Consider the following 24,626-nt stretch of genomic DNA (forward strand, 5'->3'; position numbering starts at 1 on the left):
TGTACAGTAGAAAGAGATACTATTTATCAAATACCTGTAAGTCAGGCGTCGTATTAGGTACTTTCCATGTTGTATCTCAGGGCCTAATTAGGAGACAGATAACACAGTAATTTGAACTGGGAAGGGTTACATACCTTCATGTTCATTATAGCAGAGCATTAACTGGAAAGGGCTAATGATTACTCTAAAGGATTCCCTGGGACTAAGAGGTGAATATCAAAGGAAGGAATACATTTAAAAGGGAGAATTCCTCCCCAAAACTAGGATTCATCTTTTGGAGAAGTAGTTGTTGCCCATTGGATGGTGAAGTTCACTCGGTTGTCTTGGCCAGGACTAGTTTATGGTAGCTGGAGAGAGACTGACAGGAAAAAAAAAAAAATGGACTGGTAAGCTGGGAACCTCCCTCTGGGTTGCTGATAGCTTGAGGCTGCTGAGCAGAGGACTGTGGCCTGGACTGGCAAAAAGGAAACAACCCTCTAAGGCACAGATGGACCAAGGCTGGTGGAAACCACCCCAACTAAGGTGTAGATCTACTGAACTGAGAACTTGATCTCTGAGTGCTTGTGTGGTTCACTGGAATTTGCCTGCAGAAGTGCCACTGAAACTCATTGGGAAATCATCTATGGAGGTGGCAGTGTCAGCACCACCAGATGTTTATCCAGCCACCTCCCCCAAGCAGGCACTCTTGGAAGCTATGTAGAACAAGCTGAGATGAGAAGCATATCCAAGAAATCATTACCCAGGCCAATGTCAATAAGCTTTTTCCATATGTTTTCTTCTAGCAGTTTTATGGCTTCAGGTCTCACATTTAAGTCTTTAATTGATTTTCAATGGATTTTTATATGTGGTACAAGATAAGGATCCAATTTCGTTCTTTTGCATGTGAATATCCAGTTTTCCTAATACCATTTATGGAAGAGACAATCCTTTCCCCATTGAGAAGTCTTGATATCCTTGTCAAATATTAAGGGGCTGCATATGCAAGTGTTTATTTTGGGACTCTCAATTCTGTTCCATTTATCTAGGTGTCTATTTTTATTCTAGTACCATACTGTTTAGATTACTACTGATCTGAAATATAGTAGCTTGAAATCAGGAAATGAAAGTGTGATGCCTCCAGCTTTGTCTCCTTTCTGGGGTTGCTTTGGCCATTCAAGGTCTTTTGTGGTTTCAGATATATTTTAGGATTCTTTGTTCCATGTCTGTGACAAATGCCATTTTATTGAATCTATGGATTGCTTTGAGTAATATAAACATTTTAACAATATTAATTTTTCTCATCCACTAACATGGGATCTTTCCATTTATTTGTGTCTTTTTTAGTCAATTTCTTATACCTTTCAGCGTGAAGAATTTTCACTTACTGATTACATTTATTCCTAAATATTTTTTTCTTTCTGATGCTATCATAAATAGAATTATTTTCATTTCCTTTTTAAAATTTTTTTAAAAAATTTATTTTCAGCATAACAGTATTCATTGTTTTTGTACTACACCAGTGCTCCAGGCAATCCATGCCCTCTATAATACCCACCACCTGGTACCCTGACCTCCCACCCCCCGCCCCTTCGAAACCCTCAGATTGTTTTTCAGAGTCCATGGTCTCTCATGGTTCACCTCCCCTTCCAATTTCCCCCAACTCCCTTCTCCTCTCTATCTCCCCATGTCCTCCATGCTATTTGTTAGGCTCCACAAATAAGTGAAACCAGATGATAATTGACTCTCTCTGCTTGAATTATTTCACTCAGCATAATCCCTTCCAGTCTCGTCCATGTAGCTACAAGAGTTGGGTATTCATCCTTTCTGATGGAGGCATAATACTCCATGGTGTATATGGACCACATCTTCCTTATCCATTCGTCCGTTGAAGGGCATCTTGGTTCTTTCCATAGTTTGGCGACCGTGGCCATTGCTGCTATAAACATTGGGGTACAGATGGCCCTTCTTTTCACTACATCTGTATCTTTGGGGTAAATACCCAGGAGTGCAATGGCAGGGTCATAGGAAAGTTCTATTTTTAATTTCTTGAGGAATCTCCACACTGTTTTCCAAAGTGGCTGCACCAACTTGAATTCCCACCAACAGCATAAGAGGGTTCTCCTTTCTCCACATCCCCTCCAACACATGTTGTTTCCTGTCTTGCTAATTTTGGCCATTCTAACTGGTGTAAGGTGATATTTCAATGTGGTTTTAACTTGAATCTCCCTGATGGCTAGTGATGATGAACATTTTTTCATGTGTCTGATAGCCATTTGTATGTCTTCATTGGAGAAGTGTCTGTTCATATCTTCTGCCCATTGATTGTCTGTTTTGTGTGTGTTGAGTTTGAGGAGTTCTTTATAGATCCTGGATATCAACCTTTTGTCGGTACTGTCACTTGCAAATATCTTCTCCCATTCCGTGGGTTGCCTCTTTGTTTTCTTGACTGTTTCCTTTGCTGTGCAGAAGCTTTTGATTTTGATGAAGTCCCAAAAGTTTATTTTCACTTTTGTTTCCTTTGCCTTTGGAGACATATCTTGAAAGAAGTTGCTGTGGCTGAAATCAAAGAGGTTACTGCCTATGTTCTCCTCTAGGATTCTGATGGATTCCTGTCTCACTTTGAGGTCTTCTATCCATTTTGAGTTTATTTTTGTGTACGGTGTACGAGAATGGTTGAGTTTCATTCTTCTACATATAGCTGCCCAGTTTTCCCAGCACCATTTATTGAAGAGACTGTCTTTTTTCCACTGCATATTTTTTCCTGTTGAGATCAGGAACAAGACAAGGATGCCCACTTTCACCACTCTTGTTCAACATAGTATTAGAAGCCCTAGAAACAGAAATCAGACAACAAGGAGAAATAAAAGGTATCCAAATTGGTAATGATGAAGTCAAACTCTCTCTCTTTGCAGATGACATGATTCTTTATATGGAAAACCAAAAAGACTCCACCCCCAAACTACTAGAACTCATACAATAATTCAGCAACGTGGCAGGATACAAAGTCAATGTACAGAAATCAGTGGCTTTCTTATACACTAATAATGAAAATACAGAAAGGGAAATTAGAGAATCGATTCCATTTCCTATAGCACCAAGAACCATAAGATACCTGGGAATAAACCTAACCAAAGAGGTAAAGGATCTGTACTCGAGGAACTACAGAATATTCATGAAAGAAATTGAAGAAGACACAAAAAGATGGAAGACCATTCCATGCTCTTGGATCAGAAGAATAAACATTGTTAAAATGTCTATACTGCCTAGAGCAATCTATACTTTTAATGCCATTCTGATCCAAATTCCACCGGTATTCTTCAAAGAGCTGGAGCAAATAATCCAAAAATTTGTATGGAATCAGAAGAGTCCCTGAATCACTAAGGAAATGTTGAAAAACAAAAATACAGCTGGGGGCATCACGTTACCTGATTTCAAGCTTTACTACAAAGCTGTGATCACCAAGATAGCATGACTGGCATAAAAACAGACACATAGACCAGTGGAACAGAGTAGAGAGCCCAGATATGGACCCTCAACTCTATGGTCAAATAATCTTCATTTCCTTTTTGTATAGTTTATTGTTAGTGTAAAGAAATGCAAATAATTTTTGTATGTATTATGCATCTTTATTGAATTCATGTATTAGTTTTATAGTTTGTGTGTATGTGTTTGTGTGTGTGTGTGTGTGTGTGTGTGTGTGTGTGTAGGTTTTAGGGTTTCTACATATATGATCATGTCATCTACAAACAAACTATTTTACCTTTTCCTTTTCAGTTTGGATGCCCTTATTTATTTTTCCTGTCTGATGGCTTTTGCTGCTACTTCTAGTACTATGTTGAATAAAAGTGACATGAGCTTCCTTGCCTTGTACTGGATCTTAGGGGAAAAGGTGTCAGTTTTAACCACCGATCATCACGTTAGCTTTGAGATTTTCACAGATGGTTTTTTTTTTTTTTTTTTTTTTTTTGCATGTGTGCTAAGGCAATTTCGTTCAAATCTATTTTGTTGAGAATTTTTATCATGAAAGATTGTTAAATTTTCTTAATACAATTTTGTGAATTGGGGTGCCTGGGTGGCTCAGTGGGTTAAAGCTTCTTCCTTCGGCGCAGGTCATGATCCCAGAGTCCTGGGATTGAGTCCTACATCGGGCTCTCTGCTCAGCAGGGAGCCTGCTTCCTTTCTTCTCTCTCTGTCTGCCTCACTGCCTGCTTTTGATCTCTGTCAAATAAATAAATAAAATCTTTAAAAAAAAATTTTGTGAATCTATTGAGATGATCATATGGTCTTAATGTGATGTATCAGATTGATTTTTTGTATATTTTAAAGTAACCTGGCATCACAGAGTTAATCCCATTTAGTCATGGTGTATGATCTTTTGAATCCATTGATTTCAGTTTGCAGAGCTTTAGTTCTTGAACAATTAAATTTATGAGTCTTTGTATGTTGACAATCTATTTATTTTATTCTTCTATTTGAGTTCTGTATTGCATGATACGGAATTAGTTGTTACAGTCCTTTCCCTTGAGAACATTAAAAAAATTTTCATTTTCTCCCAATTTCTACTTTTGCTGGCAAAAATTTTGATGTCTGTCTGATTTTTAAAAACTTCTTTCATAGCCTGTTTTTATTTTATAGGTTTGGTGTTTCACTGAGTTTCTAATAATAGACCAACTGACATTTTTAGAGTTCTATTTTTTTTTTTAAAGTGATGGCCTGAGGCACAGGCATTTTTCTTTTAAGATTTTATTTATTTATTTGACATACAGAGATCACAAGTAGGCAGGGAGAGAGGGAGAGGGGGGGGGGAGAAATAGGCTCCCTGCTGAAAAGAGAGCCTGATGTGGGGTTTGATCCCACGACCCTGAGATCGAGACCTGAACTAAAGGCAGAGGCTTAACCCACTGAGCCATCTAGGCACCTCTAGAGTTCTATTTTAGGATCAAAAAAAATTTTTTTTGTTTTCTTTCTAAAAATATCAAAATGGCTATTTGATAGACCACTGAAAACCACCCATAGTTGACCAAATCACACTCTCCATAGCTGATCTAATACTTCTATGTTTTTTTTTTAAGATTTATTTATTTATTTGACAGAGGGACAGAGATCACAAGTAGGCAGAGAGGCAGGCAGAGAGAGAGGGGGAAGCAGGCTTCCTGCTGAGCAGAGAGCCCGATGTGGGACTCAATCCCAGGACCCTGAGATCATGACCTGGGCTGAAGGCAGAGGCTTAACCCACTGAGCCACCCAGATGCCTCTTCTTTTATGGTTTTATTGGCCACCTATGTGTTCAAATTTTCTACATTTCTGTGGCCTACATCTTTCTGAGGATCAGAAACATATATTTAATTGTACATTGTTACTTAAAGGTCATCCAACACATTAAAAAAACATTAATCTTTTCTCTGTTCCATGTATTTGGTAATCTATTCTAGAAACTGGGTATCATCGATGAATCCTCTCTCAAATCTTTATCCTGCATCAAATTCTTTTATTTGTAGTACCAAGTATTTCTTGAACACTTTTCTATCTCTGTGTTAGTTTGGGATCCCCAGATGCAGACTTTGAGATGGGAATTGGACACAATTGTGTCCACCAAACTCTGCCTCCTCACTGGCACTACGAGACTTCAGACATCAATCCTTTTGCACCCAAATCACCACTGTGACCTCTTACTACTCTCCTGTGGGTAGTCTCATCCTCTTCAAACCATTTCCCACACTGTAGCCATAGTTACCATTCTAAAACTCAACGCTTTTTTTTTTTTTTTTTTTTAGATTTTATTTATACATTTGACAGAGAGAAACACAGCAAGAGAGGGAACACAAGCAGGGGGAGTGGGAGAGGGAAGCAAGCTTCCAGCTGAGGAGGGAGCCTGATGCAGGGCTTAACCCTAGGATCCTGAGATCATGACCTGAGCCAAAGGCAGACACTTAATGACTGAGCCACCTAGGCTCCCCTTAAAGCTTTTTTTTTTTTTTTTCTTTTTTAAGATTTTATTTATTTATTTTACAGAGGGTGACTGAGCACAAAGCAGGGGGCATGGCAGGCAGAGGCAGAGGGAGAAGTGGACTTCCTACTGAGCTAAGAGCCCCATACAGGATTTGATCCCAGGACCTTAGGATCATGACCTGATCCAAAGGCAGATCCTTAACCAACTGAGTCACCCAGGCACCCCCACTAAAATTCAAATCTAACTGCATCATTCACTAGCTAAAATCAAACTTCCAGTGTTTTTGAATTGATTAACATATTGAATTGGTAAGGTTTCCTGTGTACTCTTTTTCACCTCCTGGCCTTTGTTATGTGTATTCCATCTTCTAGGACAGTCCACCAATCCCATTCCTATTCATTGTACCAGCGGACTTATTTTTACCACTGCTTTCTGTTTCTTACATCTTTTCACCTAGGCATCTTCTTTTGATCCTGTATCTCTCCAGTGTGGTTTCATAGCACCTTGTGATTCTGCTATCTTATCATTTAAGCTTGTTGTAATTTTCTGCTTCATCCTGGGAGACTTTCAATGGATTCTAAGCTCTGTGGAGGCAGAAACTATTTCTTTTTTTGTTCACCACTGAGGGGCCAGCAACTATCAACCTGTCTGATACATTTCTTGGGCTCAAAAATATTTGCTGATTATGAAGATACGACAAAAGGGGTGAATGGAAAATATCCTGAGATAGTTTTGTGTGTAGAAAGAGCCACATATTTTAATAATGCCATGGTACCAAAATGTAAACTGATTAACACAGAAACATAATATAAGCAGGCCACATTCATAAGGTAACAAAATGTCACTGAAAGCGGGAGAGTATCAAGTTAAACTATTTTGCATATTGTAGTTTCATATGCTGTGAAATGTAGTTTCAATTTCATTCTCATCCTTAGTATAAGCAAGAGTGAAAACAAGCCAGTCTAGTTTCCCCAAGAGGTCTAGCCAGAATTCTCCTTACAGTTGAATCAGATAAAAGTGGGGAAGAATTCCCCAGTCTCCAGTACTGCTTTCTTGCTCTTTATTTTTGAATTTATTCATCTTCCTTTATACTTTTAATTAATTAAGTAATTAATTCAATATTTACTGTGCAACAGACATTATGCTACCTTGGGGAGACTATTGTTACACAGTAGGTAAGTACTTTACAGAGTATGACTGTATATTCAGTAATAAGGAATTTCTGTCCAACATCAAAATTTTTGAGTCATTACTCTTTCTGATGGGGTATCAGCATAAAATGAGTGATATGAACAATGCAAAATGGTTCTGAAGCCTACAAGAGAACCTGGAAACCTGGAATAGTCTTTATTACCTACCCTTCAGAGGTTAAACTGCTAATGGTTTTATAGCCCTAAATAGTTACCTACCATAATGTTATAGGCAACATATAAAATCAATTGTTATATGTAAAAACCAAGCAGTTATACATGAAAAATTATTAGGTTTTTGTTATAGATAATGAACTAATATATATATTGTGTCCAGTGCTGTCTCTGGCTCAGTAAATGTTAACTAGTATATTTATCGGTTCTTTTGATCATCATTGCCTGGCAGTTAACAACAGTTAAGGACATGATCTGGGAAATCAGTCAGTTCTGGTTGCTGGTTTTCCAATATATCTGCTTTGGTACCTTTCCATTTCTATCAGTTTCCTCACCTGTAAAGTGGTGATAATTTCAGTGCCTACCTCCTTGGATTGTTAAAGAGATTATTGCTTGATAGCAATAAATTCTAGTATTTCTTTAAGTTGTTATTAGAAGGAAGGCATACGAATCCATATATTTGGTTGAAGCTAGCAAACTAAACTCCAACTTGGTAGAATTTTCTGAATAAGCAGTGGTCCTTGTTTATGTTTTCTCTCTTTTCTTGCATTTATTTCTGTTATCCTCAAAGCAAAATTATGATTAATAGTGGTTAGTTTATTTCTCCATCCTTTAACTATTACTTGCTGAAATCATGAAAAATGTCCTTTTGAGCTTTCTTTCCACTGGATCAGTGTTGAGCTCCAGGCACATTTATTTGTCACCTGAAACAGTTTTCATACTACACAATTTCTTAATGGCATTTTTCATTTGGGCATTTCTCAAGGTGTAGATTAAGGGGTTTAACATGGGAGTTATAATAGTGTAGAACACTGCGACTGCTTTATCAATAGATAAAGTAGCTGCGGGTCTCATGTACACAAATATGCAGGGCACAAAGAATAGGACGACCACTGTGATGTGGGAGACACAGGTAGAGAGGGCTTTGCGCTTTGCCTCCAAGCTGTGATTCCGGAGGGAGCGCAGAATGACCACATAGGAGACCATTAAGAGGAGGAAGTTTAGCAGACAGATGAATCCACTGTTGGCAGCAACAAAGAGCCCTAGAGTGTGGGTATCAGTGCAGGCAAGATTGAGCAAGGGGTTCAGATCACACATAAAATGATCTATGACATTAGGGCCACAGAAGGGTAACCGGAAGATGAAAAGGATCTGTATGGTTGCATGAAGAAAGCCTCCCACCCACACTACTCCCATTAGCAGGCTACACACTCGCCGACTCATGATGGTTGTGTAGTGTAAAGGCTTGCAGATGGCCACATAGCGGTCATAGGCCATCACAGTAAGCAGGATGCCTTCAGCACCTCCAAAAAAATGTTCCCCAAATATTTGGGTCATGCATCCATTGTATCCTGTAGTCTTCTTTTCATGGAGGGAATCTATAATCAGTTTGGGAGTATTGACAGAGGAATAACAGGCATCAATAAAGGAGAGATAGACCAGGAAAAAGTACATGGGGGACCCCAACAATGGGCTGGCAGTGATGGTGATCACAATGAGCATATTACCTACCACAGTGATGGTGTAGATGACAAAAAACACGACAAATATAATTTTCTGCATCTTTGGATTCTCTGTAAGCCCCAGTAGAACAAACTCTGTCACATTGTTCCTATTCTCCATGTGTTTCACCTGATAGTTAATTACATTGCCTGAAAAGAAAATAATTTTTATTAACATAACCCTGAATTTACTAAACTTCCCATTTTAATATATAATGCATTCTTGGATTCTATTGAATCGTGAATGCTTTTGAGGTTCTGTGTGTGTTGGCAATAAAGATTCTGAGTTATTGGAAATTAATCAAACTACCCCCACTGAAGTTATTGTCAAGATTATGGACATGAAGAACTTTTGTAAACACATAGGCAGGAGGCCATATGTGCACTTAGTCATCCCAAATGACCAAGAGTCTACGTTGTAGTAGTAGATTGTACACATTGTGCTAGCCAAACCTGAAAAAGTGGTAGTAGATGGATGTAGAGCTTCCAAATGCAGAGCTTCAGAATTTTCCCTTTAATCTCTAGGAAATGGGGAACCATGGAAGATAATTAAGAATATGAGTGGGAGGATAAAGAAGAATGTGAAGGGGGGAAATTTAGACATTTTTTATTCTCCTAAAGATCTTTGTGTTCTTTGGCTGAAATGGGTTGAAGTTCAGTGAGGGGGTGGAAGGAAGACACAGGAATCCCAGTAGCAAACTATTGATAGTAGTTGAATAAAGAGTAACAGGGCATCTGTGATGGGAATGTAATGAACGGATACAAGAGCTACTTAAAAGTACTCATAATGTATGTTTTCCAAGTCGAATAACTTTAAAATAGCTAGTAATATATACTTTTGAATGACTGATTGCTGTGTGCGTGGCATGTAACAAATGCTTTGTATGCATGGTAACTTTTCGTATGATTACCTGTGTGGATGGTATTATATCACTCATTTTGTAGAAGAGGAAACAATCTCAGAGACTAATATTTATAATTATAATAATGATGGCAATATTAAATAAAGCTTACTGAAAAGTTAGTAGTGTACTCTAAGTATTTTTGCAGACATTTGGTTATTTAATCCTCACTACAAACCTACAGAGTGGTTACTGCTATCATTTTTATCCCTATATTACACATTAGGGAATAAAAGCCTAGAGAAGAAGTTAAGGACCTTGCCCAAGATGATGAGCAGCTAATAAAGACTGGAGCCAAGAAAACTCAGGTTATATTTGCTAATTGTTTTACCTCCCAATTTTTAATCCTTGCCCTATATTGTTACTTTATAATAAACAATGTTGAACTAGTAATCTCTTTTTTGATATGACCATGATACCTGTAATTACTTTAATACTACTTTAGAGTCAAGCCCATGTGGAGCAGTTTCATCGGAAGACACACAGCACACACAGTGGCATATTGGAACTCTCGAATATTAAGAAAAATGTGGCACAGCTTTCATCGAATAACCCTTTTATCTTGGCCTCTCCCCTAGCCCTAAGTGTTTCTTATTGTTATATATATATATATATATAGATAGATAGATAGATATAGATATAGATACAGATAAAATGGGCCACCAGATTCTTCTGCAAAAATATCAAAACAAATGATCCCGTGGTTAATTGTATTGGTTTGGAAATCAGAAAGACTGAAGTAGAATCCTTGTTCTTCCACTTGTAGTTTCTTTTATCTGGGCTACATTACTTTAGACCTTACAACTCTGTTTCCTCATCTATAAAGCAAGAATGATAATACCCACCTAAAAGTTATCACAACAATTATTTGAGACATTGACCACACCTGTTTAGGATGTACACAGGATTTTCATTTAATTTTATGACTGTGAATGCCCTTATAAGATAGGAAGAATTGGCAGTTTGGGCAATAATACAGAGAAACATTTAACTATGCAATTGAACTTAGGAAGGTTTATCACCAATTTTACTCTCAAAGGAAAGATAGAGACTTGTGCAAGACCTAGCAGTGGATCCCAGAAACTGTTCTCTATGTTTGTGCTTGGGTGAAATAGCTGGTGACCTATATCATTTAATTTTTGTATTTGTGTGTTTGAAATGTAGTAATTTTTTGTTTTCATTCTCATGATTTTTTTTTTCATTATTAGGTATCTCCTGGCCAAAGCATGGTATCTGGTGTCAGAAAGCTGGGTCCTACCATTTGCTTAATCTCTATGAGCCCCCAATTTTTTAACTGTCCAATTAGCTAATGATATTCATGAATTATCTTTTGAAGCATTGGGATAAGGATAAATTATTTTATTACTATGTCTGAAAAGTTGGAAAGTAATGAGTAGTATATGTGGAAAGTAACAATCTTTAATAAAGCATCAGCAGTATTGAAAAACTTACCTCAGCTCTCTTAGATGATCTTAATGATGTTTGAGGGTATTCAGAAATAGCTCCGTCTTCAAACTGGCCTCTTCTTGTAATAAGTAATTTTCAGTATGAGAAATGTGTCACACTTGGGAAGAGCCTATTCAGATAATTCACTCTCAACTCAATAGTTATTAAGTAATTGTATACATTGAATGTATCCACTTTTGGGGGCTATATATAACTCCATGAGTTTTATAACTCCATGAGTCTACTAAAATGAGTGTTCTTATGAGTCCAAATCTTTACATCTAGCCTAAAGCCTCAAAACTTTTTCACAGATAATTTGTTTGAAATGTGTTTCCTGGTTTTGAATTTAGAATGGATTCACTTAAGACACTACAGAGAAATGATCTATATATGGCTCTGGTCCTGCAGGGCAAGAGGCAAACAATGTGGAGAAATCACATTCAGGTGGTTCACTCTGCCTACAATGAATTTTGCTCTGGAGAGGTGGAGAAAAACATTTTCACCTTGCCCCGTATGGATAGTTAAAGAGGTTTCCATCAAGGTTCAGGGACCTTGTCTTGTAGTTCTTGTTTCCTCTCCCAGGAATTAATTATCTCTTTTGATGAAGGGCTTTGTCTTAAAAAAAAAAAAAAAAAAAAGAAAAGAAACAGTATTCTAAAGAGACATGTTGAGAAACACTCATTCTTATGTGGGGAATTGTATTCCCTACACTTGGAACCTAAGCCTGTTAGTCTCTTTCCTCTATGTCCTGGATTTTTAAGAAAGCTGTGGAGTATAACAAATAGCATGGAGGACATGAGGAGTTAGAGAGGAGAAGGGAGTTGGGGGAATTTGGAAGGGGAGGTGAACCATGAGAGACTATGGACTCTAAAAAACAATCTGAGGGGTTTGAATTGACGGGTGGGTGGGAGGTTGGGGTACCGGGTGGTGGGTATTATAGAGGGCATGGATTGCATGGAGCACTGGGTGTAGTGAAAAAAAAATGAATACTGTTATGCAGAAAATAAATAAATAAATTTAAATAAATAAATAAATTTAAATAAATTAAAAAAAAAAAAAAGAAAAGAAAGCTGAGTGCCACGTGAATAGCAAGGTGCCATAATTCCAGCGGTGCTGTGATGTGGTTTCCCTACAGGCTAATATCACAGAAGTTTCTTTTTTCTCATTTATATTAAACCTTTATTGGAAAACCATAACTGATTGCTTGACAGCTAGAGCAGTGAAAGCAAATGGAAATGGCTGCCATTTTAAAGTTCTTGGCTCTAATAGCTCTTTTTCTTTGATTTATTGAAGAATCACGAACAAACAAAATTGTGTGCATTTAAGATGTATAACTTGATATGTTAACATAAGAATGCATTGTGAAATAATCATCACAAAGAAACTATTTAACATTTTCATCACTCACAGTTACTATTTGTGTGTGTGTGTTTGTGTAGTGAATAGTTAAGATCCACTCTTTCAGTAAACTTCATATATACGATAGAGTATTGTTAACTACATCACATTGCTGTATAATTATCCATTTTGCATAAGTGAAACTTTCTTTCCCTTGATCAATGTCTTTCTATTTGTCCCTCCCCCAGCCTCTGGCAATACTCATTCTGTTCTCTGCTTCTGTAAGTTTGACTATTTTAGATTCCACATCTAAGCAGGATAATGTAGTATTTTACTTTCTTTCTCTGATTTATTTCACTTAGCATAATGTTCTGCAGGTTCATCCAGGTTGTCACAAATGGCGTTTCCTTTTTTTAAAAGGTTATATATTCCATTGTATATATGTTTCACATTTTCTTTATCCATTCATCCATCAAGGAACATACAGGTTGTTTCTCTGTCTTCCATATCTTGGTCATCATAAATGAAATTAGATGTAGAATAAATTCCCTAAATGTATGGTTTTTTTTTTTTGAGAATAATTAGCTATTCTAGGCACTTTTGAAATTCTACATTTCTGAATAAATTTCAGAACAGATTTATCAATTTTTCCAATAAGCCTGTTGGGGTCTTGATTGAAATTACATTGAAAATTTAGAAATAAAATGGTAAAAAATGGGTTTTTTATTCTATCAACATGGTACATCTCTCCACTTATGTATTTATTTTTTTTAGCAGTGTTTTCTAGTTTACATACACAGATGTTGAATATATTTTAAAAATGTAACCCTAACATTTCATTTTTAAAAAATAGTATTGGACATAATTTCAATTTCTAATTGTTTAATATAATTGCAGAAATATAGTTGATTTTTTATATAGATTCACAAAGTATGACTTTGCTAAGTTCACTGATTAGATCAACTATTTACCTTAGCACACTAAATATTTTCTCTGCACACAATTATGCCATCTGCACAAAAACATTTTTATAATTTTGCTTCTTCTTTTCTTATTTATTTGAGAGAAAGAGAGAGAAAACCAGTGGTGAGAAGGAACAGAGGGAGAGAGAGAGACCAGCAGATTGCCTGCTCAGTGGGGCTTGATTCCAGGACAGAGAGAGCATGACATGAGCTGAAGACAGATGCTTAACCAACTGAGACACTCAGGTGCCCCAGCTTCTTTGTTTCTAATCTCTGTGTGTTTTATTCTTTTTTATTTTCTTGTTTCAATGGCTAGACCTAGAGTACAATATATAATAGTAATAGTGAACGTATATCTCTACCTGTCTCCAAGATCAAGAGTGGCATGCTCTTAGGGAGAGAGTATTCATCATTAATGGGATGACAGTTACAGATTTTATAAAAATGTTCTTTATCAGGCCAAAAAAATAATTATCTATTGTTCATTTGCTAACTTCTAAAAGAAATCTTAAATCTGGGTTGAAATTTACCAATTTCTATGCATCTTTTAACGTGATCATGTAGTTCTTCTTTATTCTGTAGTGACTTATACTGAGGGATGGTTGGATGTTCAAACTCTGTATTATTATGGTGCATTATTATTTTTAGAAACTACTGATGGAATCGACTAACTGGTATTTTGTTAAATGTCTTTTGAACATGTTCATAATGGATATGTGTTTGACAATTTGTTTCTAGTAATGTCATTTAGTATTTAGGGAATGCAGGGTGATATAATGAGTTGCATAATGTTTTATCCTCTATGTTTTGAACGAGTTTGTATGGGATTAGTTTTATTTATTTATTTATTTATTGGGTCTGTCAGTTTTTTTATCGAACATGTTACAAAAAAGTTTTAGTCAAAAAGACCAAAGTTCATGTCATCATCACACTCCTCAGATTCTTCTTTCTCTTCCCACTTTTTTCTCCTCAGCTGAGGCAGTGATGGAAGAGAGAGAAGGACCTCCTGCTGATGCGGAGGGAGCTGCTGGGCAGGTTCACCTGCCCTAATGTTGTTGGCGAAGCTCCTGATGACATTGTCCAGGGCCTTTACAAACAAGCCTGGCCAGAAAGGTTCTACTGACTGCTTAAATGATGTCATTGATCTTTTCCACATTCACCATATTGTGGTGCAGGATGAGGGCTGAATAGATGCAGGTAAGGCCTAAACACAGGTGATAGTGTGTGCAAGTGCTGGGTGGGCCCTGCTGGGTTTGGTGCTAGTTGCAGCATGAAGTTAGGGCCTCACCACAATGTAGACTTACCCTTTTCTGTATGACTGAGAATCTTAGCAGTAGCTAAGGAAAACAATAATACTTATTTCTATAAAATACCTAGTAAGTAAAAAAATATGTAATTAAAAAGTGAAGCCTTTGGGCCTGGAGTTGGTTTTGAGAAGGATTTTAACCACACATTGTATTTCTTTACTGATATAAGACTATTCTGGTTTTCTATTTCTTCTTCAGTCAGATTTAGTAATACTTTTAAAATAATTGGTTTTTAGGTTGTTGGATTTTTTGGCTTTAATTTGTCATAATATTTCCTACTATCCTCTTAGTGTCTGTAGAATCTGTAATGCTGTATTAGCTTTTATTTATTTATTTTTTTTTTAAGAGAGAGAGTGTGTGTGCACATGTGTGAGTGGTGGAGGGAAGGGCGAAGGGAGAGAAAGAGAGAGAGAATCTTAAGCAGACTCCACACCCAGTGTGGGTCCTAACCCTGGCTCTGTCTCACAACACTGAGATCATGACCTGAGCTGAAATCAAAAGGTGGACACTTAATTGACTGAGCCACCCAGGCGTCACATCTTTTATTCTTGATATGAGTAATTTGCCTATATTTTTCGCTCTTATCCTTTCTCAAATTTCCTCTGTCCTTGTCCCCTCCTCCTCACTATTCTGGCTAAGACATTGTCAATTTTATTTAAGCTTTTCAAAGAACCAGCTTTTTGTTTCATTGATTTTTTTCTACTGTTTTTCATTTTTGGTTTAATCAGTTTTTATTCTTATCCTCATTATTTCCTATCATCTACTTTCTGCTTACTTTCCTCTTATTTTTCACCTCTTTAGGTCAAAATCTTTGATAATTGATTTTAGACATTATTTTTTTCTAATATATACATTTAATGGTCCAGATTTTCATCTAAGGACTTTTAATACTTTTAGATATTCTGATATGTTGTGCTTTCAATTTTATTTCCTTCAAATTTTTTTTGTCTTGTGATTTTCTTTTTTAATTGAGGTAAAACTCACATATCATAAGAGTTAAGATTTTAAACATTTAAAACTTCACAATTCATCACAAATGTAGTACATTTACAATGTTGTGCAATCATCACCAACTACCTAGTTGCAGAACATTTTTATCACTCAATATCAGTTAAATAGTCAATTTCTATTTCTCCCCTTTCCTAGCCCCTTGTAGTCACTAACCTGTTTTCTGTTTCTACAGATTTGTTCATTACAGATATTTTATATGCATAGAATCATACAGTATATGGATTTTGTGTCTGCCTTTTACTTAGCATAATGTTTTCAAGGTTCATCCATGTTGTAGCATGTAACAGTATTCTATTACTCTCTATGGCTGAATAATAATCTACTGTATGGGTATACTACAATTTAGTTATCCATTGATCAGTTGATAGAAATTTGAACTGTTTTAACCTTTTAGCTATTGTGAATGTTGCTGCTATGAAAATTTTTGTACAAATATGTTTGAACACCTGTTTTTAATTCTTTTGAGCATATATCTAGAAGTAGAATTGCTGAGTGGTATGATAATTTTATATTAAATTTTGAGGAACCACCAACTGTTTTTCCACATCTCTAGACCATTTATTTATTTATTTATTTATTTAATTTATTTACATAGAGGGAGAGAGAGAGTAAAAGCAGGGAAGGAAGCAGGAAAAAGGAGAAGAAAGCTTCCACTGGGCAGAAAGCCTGATTCCAGGGCCCTGGCATCATGACCTGAGCTAAAGACAGATGCATAACTGATGAGCCAGGCAGGTGTCCCTCTAGACCATTTTACATTCTTATAAGTAATGTATCAGATTTCTAATTACTCCTTCCTTGCCAACACTTATTTATTTCCTTTTTTGGAAAAAAATATGGCTACTTGAAGGATGTTTGTTATCTTATTGTGAGTTTTATTTGAATTCCCCTGATTTGCAAATACAGATGGTTCTTTCTGTTCAATTTGGGTACCTTTTATTATTATTTTCTAAACCTAAATTCCATGGTAGGAACTTGTAATGAAATGTTGAATGGAAGTATTTAGAGTAGACAGTCTTGTATTGTCCTGACTTTACGAAGGAGGCTTTTTGGTGGGGTGTAGTTGTTTGCTGGTTTAGTGTCTGTCTGAACTATTTTTGAGAAGACTAGAGGTCTTACTGAAATAAAGAAGAAAAAATGATATAGTTTGGAAGGGAATTAAACTATGGATTTCCAAACTTTGTGGTTTTCTATGTAGAAAAATTATGACTGCATAATAAGTGAATGCAGCCATATTGCTGTATAAAAGGTCAATATATGAAAATATGTTCTCTGTACCAAGAATAAAAACATTAGAAAATTAAATTGCAAAACACTATTGACATTAGATAAAAATGAAAACACTTAGGAATAAACTCAACAGATTATGCAAAAGAGCTTTGGAAAGTTTATACTACCTGATTTCAAGACTTCATATACAGATACAACAATCAACATAAGATAAATATATACAAATATATAGATATATAGAACAAAATAGAGAGTTCAAAAATAAGCCAGCACACACAGAATTAATCGATTTTCACAAAACATTGTCAAAAGAGTTATGGAGAAAGGAAAAGTCTTTCCACCAAAAGGTGCTGGAGTAAGTAAATATTCATTTGGATAATAATGAACCTTACCTTGTGAGTCACATCACATAAAAAATTAATTTGAGGTGAATCATGTACATAAGATAAGAGTAAAAGCTGTAAGTCTTCTAGAAGAAAGTTGGAGCATATCTATGAAGACTTGGGTTTAACAAAGATTTAAGTTAACATCAGTTAGTTTTAGAATTTAAATATCAATATCCAAACATCACCTATTTTCGAAGAAAATACAGGTGAATATCTTTGTGACCTTGAGGTGTGCAATTTTTTTCTCAAAGAAAATAAAAAGCCTTTTTTCATAGATAAAAGATATATAAACACCAATATTTAAACTCTGAAATGCTGTTAATGGGAAGAACCTTGAAATAAATGTAAGGACTAGAAAACATCTGCAAGATATTTAAGTTACAAATGATTATTGCTTACAATAATAATGACCTTATGTAAGTTGAAAACAGAGACAATTGGAAAATGGGCCAATGATACTAACAGGCATTTCAGCCAAAAGAAAGATGTGGTGAATAAACATGTGGAGTGATAATCAGCTTAATAGTAATTTTGGAAATCCCAAGGAAACCCACAATGAGATAACATTCTACAGTTGTTTAATTTGCAAAAATTAAGAAGTTCGAGACTACCATGTGATCCAGAGGATATGAACAAATGGGATGTATTTTACATTGCTGCTGGAAGTATATATATATATATATATTTAAATATTTTATTTATTTATTTCACAGAGATCACAAGTAGGCAGAGAAGCAGGCAGAGAGAAAAAGGAGAAAGCAGGCTCCCTGCTGAGCAGTGAGGCCGATGCGGGGCTCAATCCCAGGACCCTGGGATCTTTAACCCACTGAGCCACCCAGGAGCCCCTGCTGGAAGTATATATTAATGAAACTATTTTGGAAAATAATTAGGCATTATCTAATTATCTTGAACTTCCAATAACCTTGATTTATAGGTTCAACTCCTACATACATACTCAAGCAATAGTTGGCATGTGCCCATCTGTAATTGTGTACCAGAGTTGTCACAGCAGTCTGTCAGTAATACTGAAAACCTGGAATTACACAGAAGTCTGTCAACCAACATCAGCTGAAAACAGATTCTTAAAATTTTGGTGGAAATTTCATCTCAAGTTTGAGATTTTTTTCTTCTGGTAGGAATATGACTGTCAAATGTCTACAATAGTCAGACTGTGGAAAGGACTGAGATGTCCATTGACAGTGATGGTCAAACTGTGGAAAGAGCCAAGATTGTCCATCAATGAATGGATAAAGAAGATGTGGTATATCTATACACAATGGAATATTACTCAACTATCAGAAAGGATGAATATTTACCATTTACATTGATGTGGATGGAACTGGAGGGTACTATGCTGAGCAAAACAAGTCTGTCAGAGAAAGATAAGTATCATAAGGTCTTAACTCATATGTGTAATGTAAGAAACAGGGCAGAGGATCATAGGGGAAGGGAGGGAAAACAGAATGGGAAGTCATCAGAAAGGGAGAAAAACCATGAGAAACTCTTAACTATAGGAAAGAAACTGAGGGTTGCTTGAGGGGACGTGAGTGAGGGATTAGGTAACTGAGTGATGGGCATTAAGGAAGCACATGATGTGATGAGCACTGAGTGTTATATGAAACTGATAAATTATTGAACACTACATCTGAAACTAATGATGTACTATAAGTTGGCTAATTGAATTGAAATTTTAAAAAAGGAAAGAAAAAGAAATATGGCTGCCATTCATTCATTTATTAATTCCCATGGGTCTATTTAACCCTCAAAACAATAAGATGTACTGTTAGTCCCTTTTTGGAGATGAGAAAAATTAAGTCTGAGAAAGCTAAATAACTTATTTCAAGGTAAGGAAACACTTGACACTGCTTAAATTGGAGGCTGGGTCTGTGTTTATGTGAGGTCCAAGTGCTTTAAGTTGTCTTTGTTCCTCTTTCAAATGAGCCAGTTATAACTGGGGTTTTTCAGTTGCTTGATGTATTTTAACTCTTCTGCTCAAGTAATTTTCAGCTAATTGATAATGACAATGAAAGCTTATAGTCAACTTGAATATGTGATTGGAAAAGTACAATTGATTGGACTTACCTCTAACAGAATGAAACCACAAATGCTCTTGGTGGGCTCACACAGAGACCTTATTCATTGGTCACATTCACCACATGGTATAGTCCAGCTCAATCCCCTCTTCTATATATCTGTTCTCAACCCCTTGGGTAGTGGGTTTTTCTTTTTTTTTTTTTTTTGTTGTTGTTGTTGTTTTTGGCTTCAACTTAAACATCACTTCGTCCCTGAACATTCTACCTTCACCCCAGTTTAATGCATGTTCCCATCACAGCACTATGTTCTTTTTTATAATTCTCACCACTGTTTTTTTTTTAAATTTTTTATTTTTTATAAACATATATTTTTATCCCCAGGGGTACAGGTCTGTGAATCACCAGGTTTACACACTTCACAGCACTCACCAAAGCACATACCCTCCCCAATGTCCATAATCCCACCCCCTTCTCCCAAACCCCCTCCCCCCAGCAACCCTCAGTTTGTTTTGTGAGATTAAGAGTCACTTATGGTTTGTCTCCCTCCCAATCCCATCTTATTTCATTTATTCTTCTCCTACCCACTTAAGCCCCCATGTTGCATCACCACTTCCTCATATCAGGGAGATCATATGATAGTTGTCTTTCTCTGCTTGACTTATTTTGCTAAGCATGACACGCTCTAGTTCCATCCATGTTGTCGCAAATGGCAAGATTTCATTTCTTTTGATGGCTGCATAGTATTCCATTGTGTATATATACCACATCTTCTTGATCCACTCATCTGTTGATGGACATCTAGGTTCTTTCCATAGGTTGGCTATTGTGGACATTGCTGCTATAAACATTGGGGTGCACGTGCCCCTTTGGATCACTACATTTGTATCTTTAGGGTAAATACCCAATAGTGCAATTGCTGGGTCATAGGGCAGTTCTATTTTCAACATTTTGAGGAACCTCCATGCTGTTTTCCAGAGTGGCTGCACCAGCTTGCATTCCCACCAACAGTGTAGGAGGGTTCCCCTTTCTCCGCATCCTCGCCAGCATCTGTCATTTCCTGACTTGTTGATTTTAGCCATTCTGACTGGTGTGAGGTGATATCTCATTGTGGTTTTGATTTGTATTTCCCTGATGCCGAGTGATATGGAGCACTTTTTCATGTGTCTGGTTGGCCATCTGGATGTCTTCTTTGCAGAAATGTCTGTTCATGTCCTCTGCCCATTTCTTGATTGGATTATTTGTTCTTTGGGTGTTGAGTTTGCTAAGTTCTTTATAGATTCTGGACAGTAGTCCTTTATCTGATATGTCATTTGCAAATATCTTCTCCCATTCTGTCAGTTGTCTTTTGATTTTCTTAACTGTTTCCTTTGCTGTGCAAAAGCTTTTGATCTTGATGAAATCCCAATAGTTCATTTTTGCCCTTGCTTCCCTTGCCTTTTGCGTTGTTCCTAGGAAGATGTTGCTGCAGCAGAGGTTGAAGAGGTTGCTGCCTGTGTTCTCCTCAAGGATTTTGATGGATTCCTTTCTCACATTGAGGTCCTTCATCCATTTTGAGTCTATTTTTGTGCGTGTCACCACTGTTTTTTTTTTTAATAGTTGAATTCTTGCATGTGAGGGCAGTGACAATCTCTGGGCTATGGGGGCAGATATGTATTTAAATCCTAGTTTTATAGAGTGCCTGGGTGGCTCCATCAGTTAAGCCTCCAAATCTTGATTTTGGTTCAGGTCATGATCTTGGAGTCCTGAGATTGAGACCTGTGTTGGGGGTCTTAACTCAGTGGGGAGTCTGCTTCAGGATTCTCACCCTCTCCCTTTGCCCCTTGTCCCACTCCACACCTGCCCTCTCTTTCTCTGTGTCTAAAATTAAATAAATAAATAAATAAATAAACAAATAGATTTTAGTTCTGCCACTACTCACTTCTGATCTTGGGTATATTACCATACTCACAGTGCCTCAGTTTCCTCATCTGTAGAATGAAAATAAGAATAGTGCTCATCATAAAGCGTACCTCATGTAATGCATTTAATAAATGTTTAATGTGTTTAGCACTCAATAGTTAGTTACTGTCATTATTAACATTGAACAGCACTGTGCTTGGTACATTTTAGATCTTCCATGAACATTTATTGGAAAAAAAAATGAGACATCTAGGTTCTAACTGTAGCTTGATAATTATCTTATTCCTGTAGATCAATTCTAACCATTGCAAAAAATGTCCTTCTGTGGTCAGAGAGAATATAGGAGGAAGGGAGAAGCATTTTGCTGCCATTTTGGCAAAGGTTGATAAAATTAACCACTCTTCCCTTGGGAAAACAGCATAGAGGTGAGTCACCACTTAAATAAAACTGGTGTCTTTTGACTGTGAGAACTGAAAGAGTTGAGAAACAGGACTCTGTGGATTCCTTGGCAGAGTGAACCACGAAGGCAGTGCCTTTCCCTGGCTATGTCTGTGGCTAGACATGGGGAGCTAGTAAAATGATGGAAGAAAGGGGGAGCATCCTCAGGACCAAAGTATGTAGCTCAGCACTGAGCATAGGTGTTCTGAAAAAAGGCTCAGAAGAATTGGCTTCAAGAGATTCCTCATCCCAGAGACTTTTAGTCAACTGCTGATGTTTTGGTAATTGGATTTTCTTTTTGGCTCTAGAAATGGCTGCCATGTTCTTACGGTCTATATTAAGTCTCTCACACCAAGTTCTGCAGAAAAAACTTAAAAAACCTATAGATTTCTGTGAATACCATAGAAATAGAAATGTGCTAAGTTGCTGAAATCTCCCCCACAGCCCCAACCCAAATTACATTTAAATACAAAGTGAATGTGTCTACTCTCTGGGTTTGCTTACTATCTGAACAAGTCAGGCCAGGGTGAGAAGTCCCAGACATACAAGATATGGGGAGGATTGGTATATAAGAAGAGCACAATTTTCTTCTTTTTTTTTATTTAAAGATTTTTTATTTATTAATTCGACAGAGAGAGAGAGAGAGACAAGCAGGCAGAGCGGCAGGCAGAGGGGGGCAGGAAGCAGGCTCCCCACTGAACAGAGACCCCAATGCGGGGCTCAATCCCAGGACCCTGAGATCATGACCCAAGCCAAAGGCAGAGGTTTAAACCACTGAGCCACCCAGGCACCCCACAATTTTCTTCTTTTTGATTTTACTTCAGAATTTTCTTTTCTGGAGACACTTTTTTTTTTTTTTTAACTTTAAGTTTACATAAATTAACATGACCAAGACTCTAGTTTTATATACCTTGGATTGAATGGAGTTTAAGTATTCTTGAGTCTGCGAAGGACCAACTATCGACAAGACAATTGTTTACAGCCCTCAGCACTGAGTTAGGCAAAAATGACTCTTTTTTTTTTTTTTTTTTCCCTGATAAGTTTGTATGTAAGGATAACCTATGACTTCTTGATTTGTCAGCATTTTTCTCTGATGTTGATCCTGAGGGCTATAATCAGCAAACAAGCTTGATAAAAAGTTTAGACTTTAAGTACAGCAGTTATTGGAAATTTTACAATATACTTAGTAAGTCTTTCTTAGATGACTTCGTAGTATGTCTACTTTTCTCTGCTTGTCTTTTTTTTTTTTTCTTTTCCTTTTTGGTTTTATGTTTTCTCCTCTTTTCCCTTTCTGTCTCTATATCCCCTTTAATGCTTTCTCTCTCAAATGCTTTCTAATATATTGGCTATCACTGTGGATGTAAAATTGAATAGGATTATAAAACTAGTAAAGCACAACACTGTACAAAGCCTTTATTTGAATAGTGAACAGGATCTACATTTAGATTCCTGTTTCCTGGAAAAATCTATACTTAGTCTAAGAGTCAAATTTGGAAGTACATTATTTTATGTTTAGAATATGTCTTCAGCAAATCAATTAATGAATAGACAATAAATCCCCAAAACAAAGCAAGCAAATAAACAAAAAGTATTTATATTAAAGATTCTTTTAGTCACTTGCTGTAATTTTTTTAAAAATATTTTATTTATTTATTTATTTATTTGACAGCCAGAGATCACAAGTAGGCAGAGAAGCAGGCAGAGAGAGAGGAGGAAGCAGGCTCCCTGCTGAGCAGAGGGCCCCATGCAGGGTTCGATCCCAGGACCCTGGGATCATGACCTGAGCCAAAGGCAGAGGCTTTAACCCACTAAGCCACCCAGGCGCCCCCCAAATTTTTTTTTTTAATCTGATGACCTTTCTTTTTGACATTTGTCACTGTTTCTCTTTCTTTCTTTCTTTCTTTCTTTCTTTCTTTCTCTTTTTAAAAGATTTTATTAATTTATTTGACAGAAAGAAAAATAGCAAGAGAGAACACAAACAGGGTAAGTGGGAGAGGGGGAAGCAGGCTTCCTGCTGAGCGGGGAGCCCAATGAGGGACTTGATCCTGGAACCCTGGGATCATGTCCAGAGCTGAAGGCAGATGCTAAATGACTGAGCTATTCAGGCATCCCTGTCACTATTTTTCTTATTCTCCTGTTTCTTCTAACTTGTTCAGCTTACATTTTCAGAATCTTTGCCTTTTGGAGATGTTCAGAGACAATTTTGAAATATTTCTTTGGTGATGCTCCTGTGAGAACAATAAAACCATATTAGCAATAATAGTAAATTTAAAATTATTTAACCTCACAACACTCCTAAATACAGATATATTTAGTCCCTACTTAAACAGATGAAAAAAGTTGAGGCACAAAGAGATAAAATAAATTGATGTTGTATAGTTAGTTAGTTAGGGGTGCATCCCAGATTCCAAGCTGTCTTTGGATTTTAAACCCATTTCTCTTTGCTCTTTTTCCTTTATTTCTGTCCCTCTTTCCATTGCCTCTTGTTTATCTTCTCCCTTTCTCAGAGAATGCTTTATGAGTGTTTACTTTTTGGGAATACAAAAATGAGTAAGATTACAATTTCAGTAAGGCACATTTTTGCCTTCAAGGATATACCCTGTTGAAGAAAAAGAGAAGAGTAGGAGACAATGTGGCCAGTACTCTAAGGGCCATTTGCCACCTTCTCTGATATTGGGAGGTGCTAGCAATACCATTTTTAGTCCCAAGGAAGCTGAGAAGCTACCAAACAGAGAAAGTAGGAAATAAATATGGCTTGTGAAAGAATTTTTATATGTGTTTGAGTCTTTTCATTTGACCTCAATTAGAACAAATTAGATTTTTCACTAGTAAACATGTCCAGCAATGTTGGAGGTAAAATAGGTAAATCTTTGGGTATAAGT

The 24,626-nt window shown here is 36.6% G+C and overlaps 1 protein-coding gene and 1 pseudogene across 1 annotated transcript; both read right to left on the reverse strand.

Annotated features, from left to right (window-relative positions):
* Positions 1-7,986: 7,986 nt before the first annotated feature.
* Positions 7,987-8,916, reverse strand: LOC131822226 (olfactory receptor 4C46). The gene has a single exon (XM_059158716.1). The coding sequence runs from the start codon at positions 8,914-8,916 to the stop codon at positions 7,987-7,989; it is 930 nt and encodes a 309-aa protein (XP_059014699.1).
* Positions 8,917-14,338: 5,422 nt separating this feature from the next.
* On the reverse strand, positions 14,339-21,407 carry LOC131807402 (large ribosomal subunit protein P1-like; annotated as a pseudogene).
* Positions 21,408-24,626: the final 3,219 nt, after the last annotated feature.

This window comes from Mustela lutreola, chromosome 1, assembly GCF_030435805.1.
Source record: "Mustela lutreola isolate mMusLut2 chromosome 1, mMusLut2.pri, whole genome shotgun sequence".
Classification (NCBI taxonomy): domain Eukaryota; kingdom Metazoa; phylum Chordata; class Mammalia; order Carnivora; family Mustelidae; genus Mustela; species Mustela lutreola.

Coding starts and splice junctions, on each gene's coding strand:
- LOC131822226 (XM_059158716.1), bottom strand. CDS start 8,916: ATGGAGAATAGGAACAATGTGACAGAGTTTGTTCTACTGGGGCTTACA.